Here is a 20,043-nt window from a genome sequence, read left to right on the forward strand (position 1 = left end):
CTGCATTAGGACTACTGTACTGAGGGGATGTTCCTCCCCTTCTTTTGTTTCATGACCTGTCCTTTCTTTGTTCCCTTCACTATTATTTGATTCCTTATTTTGTTCTTCTGAATCTGTATCTGTCTCTAAGATTTCAAAGGCGTTGCTGGTGTTGCCTTGTGCTGCTCCTATTCTGTTCGTTCTTTTTCTGTTAGCCCTTTGTCTTGCTTTTGGCTTTATAAAGGCATCCCTGCTTTTTGCTGCTTGCTCTGGCTTAGGTTCTTCCCCTATTTTGCTTAATGGACACTCTCTTACTAAATGTCCATGTTCGTGACATTTTCTGCAGCGGAAGGGGATTTGCTCATAGTCGATGGCTTGGAAATAGTCTTCATCCCTGTACTCCAGCCATAATCCTTCGTGTAAAGCTCCTGATACATCCATTTCCACACAAATTCTCGCGCAGGAAGTGTATTTTCTTTGCATCGTTGCTTCTGAGGCTTTGATGAAAGTTCCTAGTTGATCCCCTATTTGCTTTAGTGCCGCCAGGCCCCAGTAATCTATTGGAAGAGAGAAAAGATGGATCCACACTGGGACCTGTGTGAATGTCTCTTTTTCTGGCACGAAGTTGGGTTTCCAGGGCCTCATGTAGAGACCCGCTGAAGCGAAGAAGTAAGGACCCCCATCAAAAACTCTATCCTTATCCTCTAAATTCGTAAAAACAACAGTGAAGAAACCTTTTGCTCCTAAGTGCAGTTTGACATCACCTTTGGGTTTCCATTGCTGCCTGATCCACTGACATAGCACTCTTTCAGTTGGCCACAGTCCCATGAACTTGCATATTACTGCATGTTCCGACATGTGTTCTCTATAGGCTTGTATCTCTGGATCTGTGATCACCACTCTTAGGGTTTCTGCTTTTTTTCGTTTGCATGCTCCTCTTGTTGCTTTGTTGTTGTTGGGGTTTGGTTCAGTTTCTTTTTTCTCTTCTTCTTTTGATTGATTCCCTTCCTCCCGTCCCTCCTTCCTCTATTTGTTTCTCTTTATGGGCTATGTGTCTTTGCCCTGTATCATCCTTCCTTTCGCTGTCCTCCTTTCCGTCGCTTTCTTTTCTTTTCCATTGATGTCAACGGGGGATAAAATAAGGAGTTCAATTATGTTCATTTCTTCAGAGGTTTTTTGGATGGTTCAGCTAGAGTTTCCATGAATGCCAAAGGGGGATATTTTTGGCATTGATGTTTTGATGCAGTGATTGGCATTGATGTCAACCTCTTTATGGTGGCTCTCATGATCCATATTTTTGGTGGTCTAGGCTCCAATGTTTCTTGCAAAATTTTGGCCATCTAGGCCTCTTGCTCTTGATTATTGTAGAGACAAGCTCATGTTGGTGCATTTTAGGTGATTGGATCAGTGTAAAGGCTCATGTTGGCGAGTTTCAAGTGATTGGATCAACATACACATGCATGTAGGTGAGTTCTAGGTGATTGGATTAGTGTTTCAAAGTTGTCATGTTTTCCACTACTCATATTTGAGGTTGAGTTGCAAATGGTGTTTCCAAACAAGGTGTTTAAGTGCATGTTATGAAGTTCTAAAGAAGAATAATTGAGGATTGCTTGTCGAGGTGAACAAAGGTTGCATAGTTATTCATGTGACTTGTCACAATTTCTACAGATGTAGGAGAAGGTAAGAAAGAAGTTGGAGGTATTTCTAAGCTGGAGTTTTTTGGTTATGACCACCCTTTGCCCCAACCACACCCATTCAGGCTTGTGCACATGATTGAAGGGCTCCAACCACATGGAGACAAAGCCCGTGCATGTAGTTGCATCGCTAATCAGGAAGTTTTGTGCATGTGGTTTTGGATTGAATTGGAAATACCTATGGATTCCTCGTGCATCTTAGTAATTGTGTGTGATCGACACCAAGGTAATTGCTTGTGGTTTTGTAAAGAAGTTTTTATTGACTTAATAAAAAACAAATAAGTGTTTAAGGTATGAACACATTGATTAAGTGAGTACTAGACAAGATGGAGAAACTTCTTTAAACAAATGAGAAACTCTATCACTTTTTTGGGTGTGTGACATAGTGCACATATTGGAGAGCAGAGGTTTGTGCAGATCCAAGAAATAAAAACCATACAATAGAAGAATATTCATATGCAAATGGTACTGTTCAAAGTATAAGAGGATGCATGGAGAGGCCAATGTTGGTGATTGAGTGACATAGTTCAATTTTCTAGTAATGACAAAATATGTAGAAACACTAGCAAAGATAAATCAAGCCATAATGTGTTGATAAATTCTTGATGGCTGAGAAAAGTTTAGAGAATGTTACTGTTGCAGAGTTTTAGAGATTGATGAAAGATGAGATGAGGAAAGCATAGCTCCTTGGTTATATGATTGACTTGTTTGTGTTTACAATCCGAGAGGATTCAAATGTTTGGTTGCAGTACTGTTTCATGTTTTATATGTCTACATCTATTGCATGTTTGAGATTTTTCATCCAAATCATTTGCAGCTATTGTATTAAGACAATGTGAGTTGAGGATGTGAGAGAGGGCTATGTATTGAGTTGATTTGCAGCTAATTTATTTGCAGTGTCGAGGTTGATTCAATGATTGATGTTTGTTTGAGGATACAATGTTTGTCTTGCATTGAGAGTGTTGATTACGTGCTATGAATATATTGTTGTTTTGATGTTCATGTTGAGTAGCTCTGGGGTTCGAGTTTCAAAATTCATGAAATGTGAACCACATAGAGGAGTGGCGTGGGGGCTCCAACAAAATAGGTATTGAGAACAAATTTCTTCATAGTCTAATGGATGTTTGATGAGGCTCGTTGGTCATGGAGGCTTCCAGCTGATGGTAGTCTATAGAGTCATGGGATCAATGTGATTTGATTTGTATACTCTATGTATTGATTTGCTTGACACATAATAAAATATATTGAGGAGTGTAATAATAACATGGGAGGTTTTTTTACCCCGAGTGCAATAACAACATGGGAGGTTTTTTACCCCTAGGGCATTTTCCATCAGATATCCTATGTTCCCATGTGATGTGATGATTTGTGTCTCATTGTTCATGTTTACTTCATATGTTATGGCTCTCATGTGATGATTATTGTTGCTGTATTTTAAGATCTATTGCTTATATGTTAAGTTATAAATTGTTTAATATATTGGAGAAAGAGTTTTAAAGATGTGTAATGGTTAAGACTATTGATTCCCCAACCCCCCCACCCACCTCCCCCAACCCCCCCACCCCAGTAGTGTGACTGTTTCCAAAATTCTCTTATTTGGAATTGTGAAAAAAAAAATCGAGATAATTATTTAAACCTTGTAGTACTCAATTATTCTTTGTTCCTCCATATTCTTCATATATTTATCTAATGTTTCTTGTACTCTTTCCGATTGTTCAATTGTTGATATGATTATAAGTTCCATTCTTATCCCCCAAGTTTATATCATATCCATAGATAAATAAATTGAATCTCTCTTTCTTTCTTAACCTTTCTCAAGTAATAAAAGGGAAAATTAAATGACCATTGGCAATCACTTGGACATATTGTGTCATATGGATTTATCCTTGCACTTTGATTCATAATTCTTTTAGTTAGATTAAAATGGGTTTGACAAGCTAATGAGGAGTAGAGCAAGTGGGACTCAATTTTTTTAGTACAATAAAAAAGAGCTTGGGTGAGCTATGTTTCTTGTGGCTACATGAAGATCAATGTAATTCGTGTGAAGCTTACATATTTTTTAGTATATTAATTGAGGTAATTTATTTATGCATAAATATTCTTGTATCAATGGCTCTAGGTTTCAACTACATTTGAGTTGTTGGTAACATCTACTATGTATTCTTTCGAGTAAGTACATCACTTGTTGAGTCATGCATTCTAACTATTCATTTGAGTTTATTTCTTTGAATAACACATTTTTGTATTTGTTTCAATGGGTAGAAATCATATAGCTTCTATAAATTTACTATTTTCTTATAAAAGTGTAATTTTCTTCTATGGGATTTTGCAATTTACATTGTAGAACATTTCTAGATGTGCACAATTAGGAATAGGGTCTTGGGGTTGGCTATCTATCTTAAAATAAATGAATGCAAAATCATATAGCTTCTATAACTTTACTATTGTCTTATAAAACTATAATTTTCCTCTATGAAATTTTTCAATTTATATTGTAGAACATTTCTAGATGTGAATGATTAGGAATAGGAAATTTGGGTTGGGTATCTATCTTAAAATAAATGAATGCAAAAAATGTTTTTAATACCTCTCTAGAAGGACTACAATAACAGAGAACTTTGCAATGGCTATCAATTTACATTGCAATATGAGGACTTGAAAACTTCATTGAAACTTTATTGTCCATTATAGTTAGTATATAGAGATATTTGTTCAATGTTTATGTTTATTTTTTAGGAAAATTCATATGCATGTTCCAACAATGTTTCTAAGTCATTTTTAGCAACATTTTTGAGAAAAATAGAAAAAAAATGGACAAGTTGAGTAGTGATTCAGATTAGTTATATTTAGTTTTGAGAAAGTATTTATAAAAGAAAGATATTATTATAACCAATAAATGTGAGGTTCAACCCTATAGTCACCCATTCTTCCAACCTCCACAACACATATTTCCCATTATACGTATCACATCATAAAAAACACTCCCCACATATTCCCAGGCGTTGTCCAAGAAGTGAGGAACACGCAGCGAGCAGAGGCACGAGAGTCCGCTCGCCTCCAAACCCAGTGCCAGTTCATGGGCTTGTTCTCTCGCCAAAAACGTCTTGCTGCCAAACGACACAAACACCACAGATGATGGCCTCTGCAGGTCCAGCCAATCTAGCAGGTCCGAGCCCTCGTGGTCATCCGGGCCGGTCTTGGAGACGGGCATGAGTGGGCCCACAGAGAGCACGGGAACTCCTCATCCTCCTCAAAGCAGGATTTCACGGCGACGCCCACGCATCCTTGCATACATTTAGCCAGACGATAGGGTGGAGCAACACTACCAGGTATTCCTACTTACATACCTAACGTATCCTGCGCTTCGTACAACGTGAACGATATCGCCAAACACAGAAATCTGGGCGGCGGAGCCGCCACCTCTTCGGTGGTTATTTCCTTGTTCAATAACCTGGAAGGGAGCAGGGAATCACTGCAGATCGCCGACGAATACACTGTGAAATAAACGGACGGTACGCGCATCGCAGCAGCGACGTTCTTGTTGAAATATAATTTCAACTACAGCGACCATTAAACGACGACTGTAAACTATTTCGGAAAACTGCTTGTCTTTATCACACCGCTTTTCACAAGTTGGTGGTATTCTCTCAAATGCCCCCGATACAATCACCATTTGACGCGTGTCCCCAGTACGTTTTGCAAAACAACTTTTTTTCGGGGCGTATTGTTCGTTTAGTTCAGGCAAGCGATATCCGTCCAATTAAATCAACGGGCCTGCACCATTTGAACTTGCGTGGAGTGAATATTTTGGTTGACCGCCAGGTTTGTCAGCAAAAGGATGAGAAATTTAATTTTTCACCATGCTAAAGTAATTTGATGAATTTAGTATGGATGTAGATTGTAGGTAAAAGATTTTAATTTTAATGTTTTTTTACTTACGGAAGTATGGCATAGTAAACGTATGTAAGTTTTTTTTATTGTTGCATATGTAAGGTAATATGTTTTTTTTGAGTTGACTATTGTAATGCAAGGGAAGAAATGCACAGCAGTGCAAAACAAAAACAGAACAGAGCAGCGTGAAAATATGATTGAGAAGAAAGCATTGTAAGCACGTAGCAGAGCGTGAGTAGGGAGAAAGGGAATGCTCGGCAGAGCCTGAATGTAATGTTTTTTTTAATATGAATGTAAAACTGCAGCAGCATATGTAAGAATTTTTTTTTATTTTACAGCAGTAAATGTAAATGAAAAATTTACACACAGCAGTGTAAATCCTTTCAAAAGGAGATAAAGTAATTTTTGTTGAAATGTTCTTGGTGTAATCCCTCAGGCAGAGGAAGAATAATTTTGTAATAACAGTTGTCTTTGATTAATGAATACACAACTTTTGTGGGTGTGTGCGAATCTCTGTTCTCAAGCAAACAATTTTTTTTTATGGCTTCCATGTGTTAAGATCCTGTGGCAAAAACAGAGCATTGTTCTCTATTCAGTGATTTTGTTTTGGAATTTACCAGAAAATTCCCAACAGTGGTATCAGAGCTTGTCCAGGCTCTTTGAAGGTGTCAAAGAAGCTTAAGGAAGGATTTTCTTGCTGCAGCAGCTTCTCCAGCAGAGTGAGGACACAGTCAAGAAAGAATCCAGGTATTTCTCAAAGTTTTTTTTGTGTGTTGCTGTTGAAGACACTCAGTGATTTTTAAATATACAATTTGAAGCATAGCTGAGAGAGTGCAAGAATGGCTGGCTCCAGCACCAGCACTAGCATGGGTATTTTTAATACTCAGCTCCCACAATTTAATGGGAAAAACTATGACTATTGGGCCATAACAATGAGAGCCCTGTTTGCCTCACAAGATTATGGGAACTTGTTGAATATGGGTTTGAAGAGCCAAGAGATGAAGATGAGTTTAATAGATTAACTCAGGCAGAGAAAGATCTATTGAAGAGCAATAAGAAGAAGGATTCCAAAGCCCTTGTATTTTTATATCAAGCGGTGCATGAGAGTTTGTTTCCAAGGATAGCAGCAGCTAAGACATCCAAAGAAGCATGGAAAACCCTCAAGACAGCCTATCAAGGCATGGAGAGAGTGAAGACAACAAAACTACAATTGCTGAGGAGAGATTTTGAGAATCTGTGCATGAAGGAGTCAGATAATATTGACTCATTCTTCACACATGTGATTGGTCTGGTGACACAGATAAGGTCTCATAGAGAAACTCTTGAAGAAAGGAGGATTGTGGAGAAACTATTGAGGGTCCTACCCTCAAAGTTCGATGTGATTGTCACCACCATAGAAGAGACAAAGGATATCACAAATTTTTCAGTTGACGAACTTCATGCATCACTGATAACACATGAGCAGAGGTTGAGTAGAAATGAAAACTCATCTCTAGAACAAGCCTTTAAGACCCAGATGTCCTTTGGAAGAGAAAGAGGTCAAGGCATAGGAAACAAGAGAGGAAGAGGCAGAAGCCAAAATAGAGGTGGAAGGAACAGTCCAGCAAATGCTCAAGGAAGAGGCAGCGATCCAAATCAGAACCAAGGCCAAGGCAGCAGTCAACAAAGTGGACAACATCATGCTCAAGGACAAAGGTATGAAAAATCCAATGTCCAATGTTATTATTGTAAAAAATATGGGCATTATGCCAATGAATGTAGGAAGAAGCAGCATGATATGAGTAATAGATCTAGTGCAAATATCACTAGAGAAAATATCAGCCAAGATAATGTGTTGTTAGCTTGTAATATGGCTGAAACAAATAGTGAAGATATATGGTTTCTAGATTCCGGTTGTAGTAACCATATGACAGGAAACATAGCCCTGTTTTCTGCTTTAGATCAAAATATGAATCACAAGTCACACTTGGGACTGATAGTAAAATTTCTGTTATGGGAAAAGGAGAAGTAAAAATATTTACAAAGAAAGGTGAAAAGAAAACCGTAGCAGGTGTCTATTATGTTCTTGGAATGAAGTGTAACCTCTTAAGTATTGGACAACTTGTTCAAAAGGGTTACAATGTTTTCTTTGAGAATGATGTATGCACCATCATGGATAGAGCACCCAACAAACGATGTATTGCTGAAGTGAAGATGACGAGGAACAGGATGTTCCCTCTCAGAATAGAGGCAGATTTAAAAAATAAAGAAGTAATAGTAGCAGTGACACAAGAGGCTTTCCAAAGCCAACCAAAGGATGAAAATTGGTTGTGGCACTTGAGATTTGGACATCTCAACTTTGGAGGTCTTAATTTGTTGAGTAGAAAAGGAATGGTAAGAGGATTACCATTGATAGAGAAACTGGACAGCCTTTGTGAAGGTTGTATCTTGGGGAAACAACACAGAGAAAGTTTTCCATCAGGGAGAAGCACCCTTAGAAATTGTCCACTCAGATTTATGTGGACCAATGCAAACTCCATCACTAGCAGGCAGCCAATATTTTCTAACATTCATTGATGATTTTACTAGAAAAACTTGGGTTTACTTTCTAAAGAACAAAAGTGAAGTGTTTGAAAAATTTCGAAATTTCAAAGCACTTGTGGAAAACCAAAGCGGGCTGCATATCAAAGTTCTAAGAACTGACAGAGGAGGTGAGTATATCTCCAAGGAATTTCTACGTTTTTGTAGAGAAAATGGAATTCACAAACAGTTTACCACTAGGTACACTCCGCAGCGAAATGGAGTTGCTGAAAGGAAGAATAGGGAAATCATGGATATGGCGAGGAGTATGTTAAAGGCAAAGCATTTGCCAAATGATTATTGGGCTGAAGCTGTACACTGTGTAGTATATATTTTGAATAGGTGTTCTACAAAAGTAGTCATGAACAGAATGCCAAAAGAAGCATGGAGTGGGAGAAAGCAAGGAGTCACCCACATGAAAGTTTTTGGTTGTGTGGCTTATGCACACATTCCAGATCAGCTAGGGAGGAAGTTGGACAGCAAAGGGGAGAAATGTATTTTCATTGGATACAGTGAGGAATCTAAAGCTTACAGGTTGTATATCCCATCTACGAAGAAGTTTTTTGTGAGCAGAGATGTTCAATTCATTGAGGAGGAAGCTTAGGATGGAAGCATAGAGAAAACAATGAATGTTAAAATTGTTTGTCTCATGATGAAGATGATGAGGAGATGGCTGAAATACATCCCCAAACAGCACCGCCAACACAAGAACAACAAGATACACCCTTGAAGAGAAATGAAAGTGCTTCTCCAAGCACACCATAAGGAGGAAATTCAAGTGCTTCTTCAAGCACTTGCACACCAAATGAAAGAGGTAAGAAGTTCAGAAATTTAAGTGACATTTATGATGAAGGTATGAATTTTTTGTTTGCTTTATATTGTCATGTTGATGGCCCTATTCATTTCGAAGATGCTATTAAGGATAAGAAATGGATAGAAGCTATGGATGAGGAGATTAATGCCATAGAAAGAAACAAGACATGGGATTTGGTTGAACTGCCAAAAGGAAAAGAAGTCATTGGAGTCAAATGGGTCTACAAGACCAAGAGTAATGCTGAAGGCAAAATAGAAAGACACAAGGCAAGGCTGGTTGTCAAAGGGTATAAGCAACAGCATGAGAGAGATTATGAGGAAACTTTTGCACTAGTTGCAAGAATGGAAACAGTGAGAGTAGTGCTGTCCATAGTAGCACAAAACAAGTGGAAAGTTTACCAAATGGACGTGAAGTCAGCATTCCTAAATGGAGTTTTAATGGAAGAGGTTTACATTGAACAACCTCCAGGCTATGAGAAGAAAGGCCAAGAGCACAAAGTATGCAGATTGAAGAAAGCTCTTTATAGGCTGAGGCAAGCACCAAGAGCATGGTACAGTAGGATAGACTCCTATCTACTGGAAAATGGATTCGAAAAGTGTGAGGGAGAACCCACCCTCTACATCAAAGAAAAGGATGGTAAAATTCTAATTGTTGTGTTATATGTTGAAGATGTTATTTTCACAGGTAATGATGATCATCTCATTGAAAACTTCAAAACAGTCATGAAAGAAGAATTTGAAATGACTGACATGGGTTTGCTGAGATACTTCTTAGGAATATAAGTAGATCAAAATGAAAATGGGATTTTTATCTCTCAAGCAAAATATGTTAATGAAGTATTGGAAAGATTTAATATGCAGGACAACGAGGCAGCGATCACTCCCACAGTGATGGGATTAAAACTCAGCAAAGAGGACAGCAGCAAGGATTTTGATCCTAGTTTGTACAAGAGTATAGTTGGCAGCCTTATGTATTTGACTGCAACTAGACTAGATATAATGTTTGCTGTTAGTTTAATTTCTAGATTCATGGAGAGGCCAAAAGAAGCACATTGGCAGGCAGTAAAAAGAATTTTGAGGTATGTTAAAGGTACTAAAAGGTTTGGCATTTTATATACTGTTTCAGAATGTTCAGATTTAGTTGGATACACTGATAGTGATTAGGCTGGAAGTGTAGATGATCGGAAAAGCACATCCGGTTATGTTTTTCACATGGGTTCAGGAGCCATTTCATGGGCTTCTAAGAAACAGCCTATTATAGCACTGTCTACAGCAGAGGCTGAATATGTGGCAGCTACAATAGCAACATGTCAAGCAGTTTGGATGAGAAGAATGTTAAGGAGCTTAGGCCAAGAGCAGGCAAAAGAAACTGTGATTTTTTGTGACAATAGCTCAGCTATTGCATTATCCAAGAATTCGGTGTTTCATAAGAGAACGAAACACATTGACACCAGGTTTCATTACATCAGGGAATTGGTAAGCAATGGAGAAATTGTTTTAAAACATTGTAGGACTCAGGAACAGGTTGCATACATTCTGACCAAGCCATTGGACCAGAAAATCTTTGAATTTTTGAGGAAACGTTTGGGTATGATTGATAACCCAACAGTTGAAATTAAAGGGGAGTGTTGAAATATAATTTCAACTGCAGTGACCATTAAACGGCGACCGTAAAACAATTCCGGAAAACTACTTGTCTTTATCGCACCGCTTTTCACAAGTTGGTGGTATTCTCTCAAACGCCCCCGATACAATCACCATTTGACGCGTGTCCCCAGTACGTTTTGCAAAATAGCTTTTTATCGAGGCGTATTGCTCGTTTAGTTTGGGCAAGCGATATCCGTCCGATTAAATCAAGGGGCCTGCACCATTTGAACTTGCGTGGAGTGAATGTTTTGGTTGACCGCCAGGTTTGTCAGCAAAAGGATGAGAAATTTAATTTTTCACCGAATTTATTATGGACGTAGATTGTAGGTAAAAGATTTTAATTTTAATGTTTTTTTACTTACGGAAGTATGGCATAGTAAACGTATGTAAGTTTTTTTTATTGTTGCATATGTAAGGTAATATGTTTTTTTTGAGTTGACTATTGTAATGCAAGGAAAGGGAAGAAACACACAGCGGTGCGAAACAAAAACAGAACATAGCAGCGTGAAAATATGATTGAGAAGAAAGCATTGTAAGCACATAGCAGAGCGTGAGTAGGGAGAAAGGGAATGCTCGACAGAGCCTGAATGTAATGTTTTTTTAATATGAATGTAAAACTGCAACAGCATATGTAAGAATTTTTTTTTTATTTTATAGCAGTAAATGTAAATGAAAAATTTACACACAGCAGTGTAAATCCTTTCAAAAAGAGACAGAGTAATTTTTGTTGAAATGTTATTGGTGTAATACCTCACGCAGAGCAAGAATAATTTTGTAATAGCAGTTGTCTTTGATTAATGAATACAAAGCTTTTGTGGGTGTGTGTGAATCTCTGTTCTCAAGCAAAATTTTTTTTTATAGCTTCCATGTGTTAAGATCCTGTGGAAAAAACAGAGCATTGTTCTCTGTTCAGTGATTTTGTTTTGGAATTTACCAAAAAATTCCCAAAAGTTCTGTGCCCAATACTGCGCGAAGTCATGAACAACAATGTAGTCGGGTGAGAGTTGCCTGAGGAGACTTCCGAACGGCTTCTCCAGGCCGTCTATGGCTTTCTGGAGGGAAAACGGCATTTCTATGGGGATGTCTGCCGTGCATTCGGCCCCGGAGTCAGGCCTTCCGTGGGGGGTAATGGCAGTTCCAGCGGCTCGATCCGGCCTGGCCACTCCTGAAGTTACAGGGAGATGTTAACGGGAATGGAGAGAAAAGAGACTGTGTGGCCATGGATTGCAAGATCCTTCGAGAGCTGTAGAAAGGGATTAATGTGTCCCTGCTCCAACCATGGAAACAGCAGAAAATGAAGATTCTTCTTTCTAATCTGGTTGTCCATCATACCACAATGAGTTTCTGTTTTACATTAACCGTATCTCAGGGTTGTGAGGAAAGTCTATATGATCCGCAATTTCTATCTCTTCATTAAAAACACTAAAGAAGTCTCAAGGGGATAGCTTTCACATGCTGCAGTAAAACGTATGAAGATTCTATGAACGAATAGGCGTGGAAATTGAGAATTTATTGGACACTGTGTCAAGTTGTCTCAGTAGAATAATACTATTATCGAATGTACTTATACTATTATGATATTAATAAGTTAAATTTATTTCTATAAATTAGACTTTGAAGTTTTTTCAACTAGAATGGTGTGCAGAGATTGTGAATTTATGTAATTATACTATTATGATATTAATATAAGTTAAATTTATTTTTATAGATCAGGTTTTGAAGTTTTTTCAATTAGAATGGTGTGTAGAGATTGAGAGTCTATTCGCAATCGTTTTAGCTCATCTGGTGTAGCTAAAATGGGACTCTTATCAAATGTCAACACTCTGTTGTAGAATTATTTTAATATTAATATGATTTAAATTTATTTTTATACATTAAATTTTAAATTTATTTTTCTCTATATAATTAAGTGTTCTATATAATTAAATGTTGAGATCCAAAATTTACTTGACATTGTCTAGCATGATACTCTCATTTTATTATAAAATTATTATAATATTAATATGATTAAATCCTATTTTTATAAATTAAATTTTAAAATATTTTTCAATAAATGTTTTTGTATCAAATATTATTATTTTATTATATAATTATTTAATATTAGTATTATTTAAATTTATTTTTGTCAATTAAATTTTAAAATAATTTTCAACTACAATTATGGATGGAGATTGAATCACTAAAATAACATTCTTATCAAATGTAATTATTCTATTATAAAATTATTATAATACCAAAATAACACTCTTATTAAATGTCATTATTTTATTATAAAATTATTATAAGATTAGTATGATTTCAATTTATTTTTATAAATTAAATTTTGAAGTCTTTTTCTACTACCATTGGATGTGAAGATTAAGAATTTATTAAACATTGTTTTAAGTATGTTTGTTCTAGTTATAATAACACTCTTATCAAATGCCATTATTTTATTATAAAATTATTATAATATTACTACAATCAATTTTTTTATAAATTAAATTTTCAAGGTTTTCAACTATCACCAACCTAAATCCATCTTAACACCAGATCTATCAAATGTCGAGAGGGATCAAATCTCTCAAGGTGCAAACCTATTTTTTTAGTTCAAAACTTGAGGAAAGGTTTGCACCTTGAGAGATTTGATCCCTCTCGGCGCCTCATAGATCCAGTGTTAAGATGGATCTAGGTTGGTTTCAGTCATGTGTAGTCATACAAAATTTGCTCAGCATCTAATTATTTTGATCATTTTAAATATCTTAAATATGTCTAAGATTAATTTGGTCAATTTAATTTAAAATTTGCTTAGTTACCTCTGTTTGTTGAGATGAGAGAGACTGTTAGTAACTTGAATGATGAAATAAAAAATATGAGTGCAAAGTGTCAATGTAACAATTTTGATAGATAGAAAATGTGAATACTAAGAATATAGTCAATTACAAACAATCTTCATTGCAATCAATCTGAAACTATTTTTTTCTACTGTTCCTATTATCACACATATTAGTTTTTCCATTTTCTCATATCGATCATATGAAAAGAGTAGTTGGAATCACAGACCATTCAAATATTAAACTCGAACTATTGTAGTAAACAACAACATACCTTGAATACTAAACTCGAGCTGCTGTAGTAAATAACAACATACCTTGTCTCTGTTGCTCTCCAATATTAATTGTAGTTTTGTCCAAATTTAGGCATTGTAATTTATGTATTGTTAGACCCCAAATAATTTTCAATGGTAGTTATTTTCTATTATTGTTTTTGAATGCAAAGTAATTAACAATGTTGAATGATGGAAAATGGGAATAATAAGAATGTAGCAAATTATAAATAGTTTATGGTTTCAAGAAGAAAACGTTTGGGGTAAGCAAACATTTTAGTTAGGATGAAAATTCAAGTATTGTAGTTATGGTTGACTAATTTTTATGTGGTTACGTTGAGCGACAGTGTGTGTGTTTTGGGGATGAGAAGGGGAGATAGATATATATATGGGGGAGGAGAGGGAAGAAGACAGAGGCAAAGGTAGGGAGGGAGGAAGAGATATATTTATGGAGAGAGAGAAGGGGAAGAGAGAGAGAGGGAGGGGAAAGGGAGGGAGGGTGAGAGAGATAGATAGATATAGAGAGAGTATGTATGTTTAGGGGCTAGGATAGAGATATATAGAGGAAGAAACACTGGGAGATAGAGATATAGATGGAGGAGGTAGATATGTGCTTACACTAAGATCAATGCACATTATTAATCTAATTACTTTGAAATCAATGTACATCATACATCTTGTTGCATCAAATCAGAAATCAACATCTACACTAAAATCAATGCATGTACTGCAAACAATCAAATAGCATTAGAAATCATCATTTATACTGTAATCAATGCATCTAGTGAAAGAAATAAAATAGGATTATAAATCAATATCTACACTGAAACCAACGCATCTAATGCAAGCAATCAAATATGAGTAGAAATAAACATCTACATTGAAATCAATGCATCTAGTGTAAGGTATTAAATATGATTAGAAATTGACATCTACACTAAAATCAACACATCTAGTGCAGGCGATTAAATAGGATTAGAAATTAATATCTACATTGAGGCCAATGCATCCTGTGCAAACAATCAAATAGGAGTAGAAATAAATATATATACTGAAACCAATGCATTTAATGCAAGAAATCAAATATGAGTAGAAATCAACATTGACGCTGGAATCAATGCATCTAGTGTAAGGTATTAAATATGATTAGAAATCGACATCTACACTGAAATCAATGCATCTAGTGCAAGTGATCAAATAGGATTAGAAATCAATATCTACACTGAAACCAATGCATCCTGTGCAAGCAATCAAATAGGAGTAGAAATCAACATCGACATTGAAATCAATGCATCTAGTGTAAGGTATTAAATAGAATTATAAATCGACATCTACATTGAAATCAACGCATATAGTGCATGTGATCAAATAGGATTAGAAACCATCAACTACATTGAAATTCATACATCTACTTTGGTGAAAATCTAAAATATTCATGACTTTCTAGTTTTAACTTCTATGTTTGTATTTTTCTCTATGAGACTCTTTCTACTTCTCTCTCTCTCTACCTTCCATTCTGTGTCTATCTACCTCCCCCTCTCCTTCTCTCTCTTCCCCTCCCTCTCTCCCCCATCTCACTCTATCTTCCTCTTGCTAAATTTCTCTATCTTTCTCTTCTTTCCTCTGTCCCCCTACCATCTATATTTATACCTCCCTCCATCTCTCCTTATTTGTCTCTCTATATCAACCCCCTCAAAATAAGTCATGGTCTCTTTCTCTCTCCCCATATCTATCTATCTATCCATATATCTCCCCCTCTTCCTTTCCCTCTCTGTATATTTCCCTTCTCTCTCTCTCTCTCTCTCTCTCTCTCTCTTTTCTAACCCCTCCCCTACCCCGTCTATATGTCTGTTGAAAGTGTGGCTCGAAGAAGACACAAGAATTATGTACTATGTGTTCATGCTTTTGGAGGACCAAAAGCTTCTTAGTGGGTAGGAATGATCTGGGAGGATCTATAGGTACAAGTGGCCTTGAAAATAGCTCAAAAATTAAAGTCATTAGATGGAAGTCAAAGTAGGACTAGATCATATTACTCGTCATCTTGACTCCAGTGGTGTGAATGACACCCAAATCTGAGTTCGTATGCTCAAGTTATAGTTGGTCAAAGCTTGGGTCAAACATGGCGAAGTGGCAGGCTTAAGGAGGCAACAATTTAGCAGCAACCTGACACATGGAATCTGGCCACTGGATGGGAAAATTTGTCAACCTCTCCACCCCCAAGTCTCAATGCTATTATATTGTAAATAAAAACATGGTATGGGTGAGTAGGCCACCCCCGATGGAACTTCCCAACCTCGATGGTCACTGTCATATGGGAAGTTGGTGGGGGTTGATCCCACCTAGCCCACATGGGTCGACCCCCATTGGGCTGCTCCATTTAGCACTAATTGAATGCCCAATAAAGCATGTCGCGGTATATGTTATAACCATCGACCCAAAGTTAAACCACCAATGCATTATGTTAAAACAAATACTATATGTATGGGGTGGGTGGTGTTGGAACTCTACTTGCTCCCACCAAATCTACTGATGACTACCAATAGGTCAATGACCTTGGTTTAGTAAGTCTGTCACCCAACTTTATATATAAACCTTCTCATTTGCCTAGCGGACTAGAGGAGAGCTAGAGGGCCGACCTGTGGAACCACGAGCGACCCTTAAGTGTGGAACCTTGAGCAAGTGTATCAAGGAGATGCTGAAAAGATTCTCTTAAAGGGCCAGAGGTGACAATGTTAGAATTGGTCAAGTTTATAGTCAATTTTGTACGTTTTCATGCTAGGAATCCATCCGCACAGTCTGTTTTTCTAGTTGAGCTCTCCATTTTAGGCCATCATCCGAACGAGAGGTATAAGGGTCATCTCTTTAAATTTTCTTGTAACTTTGATGCTTCTTAATAATATAAGTCCTCCCCATCATATCTCGTCATATCATTGACTCCCATCTCTACTCATTTGTTGAAGCATTCTTGAATCTAAAGAAGAAGAATCATCGGGCAACATTAACTACCACCCTATATAATGTTAGAGAGCACATCTCAATCTGAAATAATATCAGCGGGCACATCTCAACCTAAAACTACATCCAGGAGCACATCTCAACTCAAAATCTCATGGAGGAGCTAAACATCTTCAACTCCATATCGAGTAATAGGTGATATAGGGGAACATCTAAACCCATCCTCATTCCCACTGATATTCCCATCAACGACCTTGAAGAGTCATGTGGTAGAACACCTACATCAGAGTAAGCTTGGGCTGTACATCCCCAAGTACACTCTCAACCCGTTGACCAGACGGGAAGTGATATTCCCAACAAGTCCATCTTATGGGTATGATGCCAACTCGAGTATACTATGAAAAGACCAAGATAAGGGAGAATCATCTCCAACCCTATGGGTAACAGATAGGGGAGCAACATCTTTGACCTTATTTTCGATAGATCCATCAACCCCAAGAGCCCTCTATCTCAATTCCTCACCCTAGGAGCTCAGACATGAGGGGAAGAGTTGGCTGAGTGTTCTCAATCAATGATACCTCTTATCAGGAGGGTTCAGATCCATCAGTCCAAGTTTCTCTCTGAAGACCAAGAACTTCCCTTTTGGTAAATCCTTGGTGAGTATATATGCAATCTTCTCATTTTTCGATATATGATGGAGTCTAACGACTCGTCTCTGCACAATATCTTGAATGTAATCATATCACATCTTTATTTTCTTGGACTTGTCATGAAATACGAGATTCTCTACCAGACATATCTCACTCTTGTTTTTGAAATATATCACTACAGTGTTTAGGACCTACTCAAATAGCTCTTCAAAGAGATTCCTCAACCAAACTACTTCACAACTAGCCATGCTAGAGACGCTGTCTTCCCCCTCGATAGTACTTAGTGCTACAAACTTCTTCTTCCTGCTAATCCAAGATAGCATGGTAGATCCAAAACTAATAAAACATATAGACATACTATTCTTGTCGACAATGTTTCCTGCCTAGCCAGCATCAGTATATCCATGAAGTCAAACATCTACGACAGAATATCTCAAGCCAAGGGTAATCATCCCATTCAAATATCTCAAAATCTATTTGGCAATGATCCAATGTGCATGGAGAGGCCCAATCATGAATTGAATCAAAATGTTCACTGCATAGCATATATCTCAATGGGTGTTCACTGAACATCATAGCCCTAATCCATTGTCTATACTTGGATGGATTCACAAAATCGGGTCCTACAGCTTCTCCCCATAACTTCTTGATATTCATTTCCATTGATGTGGGAAAGCATTTGCATTCCTCTATTCTGAAACTCTCCATTAGCTTCATGACATATTTTCCTTCATGGCAAATCCGAGACTAATAAAACATATAGAAATACTCTTCATGTCGGCAATGTTTCTTGCCCAGCCATCATTAGTATATCGATGAAGTCAAACATCTCTGACATAATATCTCAAACCAAGGGTGATCGTCCCATGAAAATATCTTAAAATTTGTTTGGCAGTGATCCAATGTGCATGGAGAGGCGCAGTCATGAATTGACTCAACATGTTCATTGCATAGCATATGTCTCGACTGGTGTTCACTAAGAAAATCAAAGCCCCAATCAACTGTCTATACTCGAATAAATTCGTAAAATCGGTTCCTGCAGCTTGTCCCCATAACTTCTTGAAATTCATTTCCACCGATGTGGGAAAGGATTTGCATTCTTCCATTATGAAACTCTCCATTAGCTTCATGACATATTTTCCTTCATGGAATATCTGAGACTAATAAAACATATAAACATACTCTTCATGTTGACAATGTTTCCTTCCCAGCTAGCATTAGTATATCGATGAAGTCAAACATCTCTGACATAATATCTCAAACCAAGGGTGATCCTCCCATGCAAATATCTCAAAATCTGTTTGGGAGTGATTCAATGTGTATGGAGAGGCTCAGTCATGAATTGACTCAACATGTTCACTATATATCATATGTCTCGATGGGTGTTCACTAAGAACATTAGAGCCCCAATCAATTGCCTATACTCGAATGGATTCGCAAAATTGGTTCCTGTAGCTTCTCCCCATAACTTTGTGAAATTCATTTCCATCAATGTGGGAAAGGATTTTCATTCTTCCATTTTGAAACTCTCCATTAGCTTCATGACATATTATCCTTGTGAATCGAAAATCTCACCGGGCCTTTGCCACATCTCAAGGCCTAGAAAGTAGTGCATGAGTCCAAGGTCCTTCATCTCAAATTCAGAGGCTAACTCTCTCTCACACTTGATCATCATGGGATTACTACCTATCAAAAATAGATCATCAACATATAAAACCAAAGTCAACGACATACCTCAGATTACCTTGAAGTAGACGTTAGGATCGACATTACTTTCTATGAATCCCAGCTTCGCCGAATAACTGTCTATACAGGCATACCATGCTCTAGGGCTTGCTTCGAACAACACAATGGCATTTTCAACCTGCTCGGGCCATATGTGAAAACACAACGTCATAATATTCTCCCTCTTTCTAGGAGAATCCTTGAGCCATGAACCTTGCCTCGTATTTCTAAATTCTACCGTCGACTCCATGTTTGATCTTGAATAGCCACTTGGAAGTCACTAAAATTTTTCCCTTCATTCTCGACACGACATCCCATATTCCATTCTTCATTATTGATTCATATTCCTCGGTCATAACGTCCTTCTAAACTTGTTCTTACATGGCTTCTTCCAAATAATGATGATAAAATAGTTTCAATACCATGGATTTATCAAATCTCTTAAAGTGCAAATTTCTTTTATAGTGCAATATAAAAAATTTCATTGTTTAAATTGCATTTTTTAATGTATAAATGGACTCAACCCCTTGAAAATATCGTTGAGAACTTGGATTGTGTAGACTATGTAAACTTACAAAAAATATATCCAAAATAATTGAAATATTTTATTTATAATTTATATTTTTTACATGCCACATAATAATTTTATGTTAAGAATTAAATGAATTACACACTTTCCTTTTATTATTTTATTAAGAAATAATTAATTCTTTTTAATTTCAATACATATACTTATTTTATTTCTTTTATATATATATATATATATATATATATATATATTACAATGGATGTTTAAATAGTTTATGCAAATTTTGTATTGAAATATTTTTATCAAGTATAAAATTATACATCTTCTATATTCAAAAGTGGAAACATAATTTTTTACTTTTAATTACTTTTTTTTTAATTGATATAAATTATGTTATTTCACATAAATATGCAGATATTTTATTTATGGTTCAGAGTGAGAGTGAAATATTCTTACCACATCTTCTAAGTTGTAAAATCAACAACAAACCCAACAAACACAATGAAAGTGAGATTA

At 36.6% G+C, this 20,043-nt stretch overlaps 1 protein-coding gene across 1 annotated transcript; it reads right to left on the bottom strand.

Moving 5' to 3' along the window:
- Positions 1 to 4,590: 4,590 nt before the first annotated feature.
- Positions 4,591 to 19,248, bottom strand: LOC149244155 (inactive UDP-glycosyltransferase 79A6-like). The gene is made up of 4 exons (XM_089371450.1): positions 19,047 to 19,248; positions 11,543 to 11,748; positions 5,021 to 5,231; positions 4,591 to 4,913 (listed from the first exon to the last, which is right to left on the bottom strand). The coding sequence occupies exons 1-4, from the start codon at positions 19,246 to 19,248 to the stop codon at positions 4,591 to 4,593; spliced, it is 942 nt and encodes a 313-aa protein (XP_089227576.1).
- Between the last annotated feature and the right edge of the window lie 795 nt (positions 19,249 to 20,043).

Source organism: Pinus tabuliformis, chromosome 8, assembly GCF_031772625.1.
Source record: "Pinus tabuliformis cultivar Carrire ecotype Pingquan chromosome 8, CPIR1, whole genome shotgun sequence".
NCBI lineage: Eukaryota > Viridiplantae > Streptophyta > Pinopsida > Pinales > Pinaceae > Pinus > Pinus tabuliformis.

What these genes read in the sequence shown, in the direction of transcription:
- LOC149244155 (XM_089371450.1), bottom strand. Translation starts at nt 19,248, where the DNA reads ATGGAGTCGACGGTAGAATTTAGAAATACGAGGCAAGGTTCATGGCTC. An exon ending in ATGACTTCGCGCAGTATTGG is followed by an intron (nt 5,232 to 11,542) that starts GCACAGAACTTT and finishes TGGTCGCTGTAG; the next exon opens with TTGAAATTATATTTCAACAA. An exon ending in CGAAGCGCAGGATACGTTAG is followed by an intron (nt 4,914 to 5,020) that starts GTATGTAAGTAG and finishes GAGGAGGATGAG; the next exon opens with GAGTTCCCGTGCTCTCTGTG.